This window comes from Limulus polyphemus, unplaced genomic scaffold, assembly GCF_000517525.1.
Source record: "Limulus polyphemus unplaced genomic scaffold, Limulus_polyphemus-2.1.2 Scaffold9243, whole genome shotgun sequence".
Taxonomy (NCBI): domain Eukaryota; kingdom Metazoa; phylum Arthropoda; class Merostomata; order Xiphosura; family Limulidae; genus Limulus; species Limulus polyphemus.
Genome location: NW_013674853.1, coordinates 17,258 through 18,609, shown reverse-complemented (window position 1 = coordinate 18,609; position 1,352 = coordinate 17,258). Strand labels below are relative to the sequence as shown.

Below are 1,352 nucleotides of genomic sequence, written 5' to 3'. Positions count from 1 at the left end.
ATTGTACAACTTGTATTTACAAATCCATTTCCCATTGTACAACTTGTATTTACAAATCCATTTCCCATTGTACAGTTTACAACCACAAATCCATTTCCCATTGTACAGTTTACAACTTGTATTTACATAACCTCTACAGCCTCCTAAATGCATGTCCAAGGTGTTTTTCAGTATCCCGGTATATTGTATTCGGTATTTTCTCTACTCTAACATCATATTCATAATATCGTGTTACTGTACAAGGTTGGGGCATGCACACTTTGACCCCCACCCAAGCTTTGTGTGTTGAATTACTACATTATTTACAGGCAGATAATAGTTGTCTCTCTACATAAATTCATTGTTCAGTATAGTGTTTTAGTTATATACATAGTTATTGTTTTCATTCCAGGAAAATACGGTAAGTACATTCTTTCATTGTTCACTTGTAGAAACTTGAAGTAGATTCTTTATTTATTGTTAAGTATAATTTCTAGATAGAGAAACATTCAAATATATGTTTTTCCATATATGTTTAGATATATACTTAAATATATTCTTTTTCCCATTGACACATACTCTGTGTTATGTGGTGTTGTGATGGACTATGCGTTATGTGGTGTTGTGATGGACTCTGTGTTATGTGGTGTTGTGATGGACTCTGTGTTATTAACTATGCATTATGTGGTGTGATGGACTATGTGTTATGTGGTGTTATGATGGACTCTGTGTTATTAACTATGCGTTATGTGGTGTGATGGACTATGTGTTATGTGGTGTTGTGATGGACTCTGTGTTATGTGGTGTTGTGATAGACTCTGTGTTATGTGGTGTTGTGATGAACTATGTGTTATGTGGTGTTGTGATGGACTCTGTGTTAGGTGGTGCTGTGATGGACATACCAAATATCTATGTGTTATGTGGTGTTGTGATGGACTATGTGTTATGTGCTGTTGTGATGGACTGTGTTATGTGGTATTGTGATAGACTCTGTTTTATGTAATGTTGTGATGGACTATGTGTTATGTGGTGTTATGATGGACTATGTGTTATGTGGTGGTGTGATAGACTCTGTGTTATGTGGTGTTGTGATGAACTATGTGTTATGTGGTGTTGTGATGGACTCTGTTTATGTAATGTTGTGATGGACTATGTGTTATGTGGTGTTGTGATAGACTCTGTGTTATGTGGTGTTGTGATGAACTATGTGTTATGTGGTGTTGTGATGGACTCTGTTTTATGTAATGTTGTGATGGACTATGTGTTATGTGGTGTTGTGATAGACTCTGTTATGTGGTGGTGTGATGGACTATGTGTTATGTGGTGTTTGTGATGGACTGTGTTATGTGGTGGTGTGATAGACTCTGTGTTAT

The 1,352-nt window shown here is 36.2% G+C and overlaps 1 protein-coding gene across 1 annotated transcript in view; it reads left to right on the top strand.

Annotated features, from left to right (window-relative positions):
* The window catches only part of LOC106475830 (quinone oxidoreductase-like protein 2 homolog), an 11,601-nt gene that overhangs the window by 4,106 nt on the left and 6,143 nt on the right, over positions 1-1,352 (top strand). Inside the window, exon 3 of the mRNA XM_022379851.1 lies at positions 795-954. Within this exon, the coding sequence (XP_022235559.1) occupies positions 795-954 (160 nt within the window). The remainder of the gene's footprint in view (positions 1-794; positions 955-1,352) is intronic.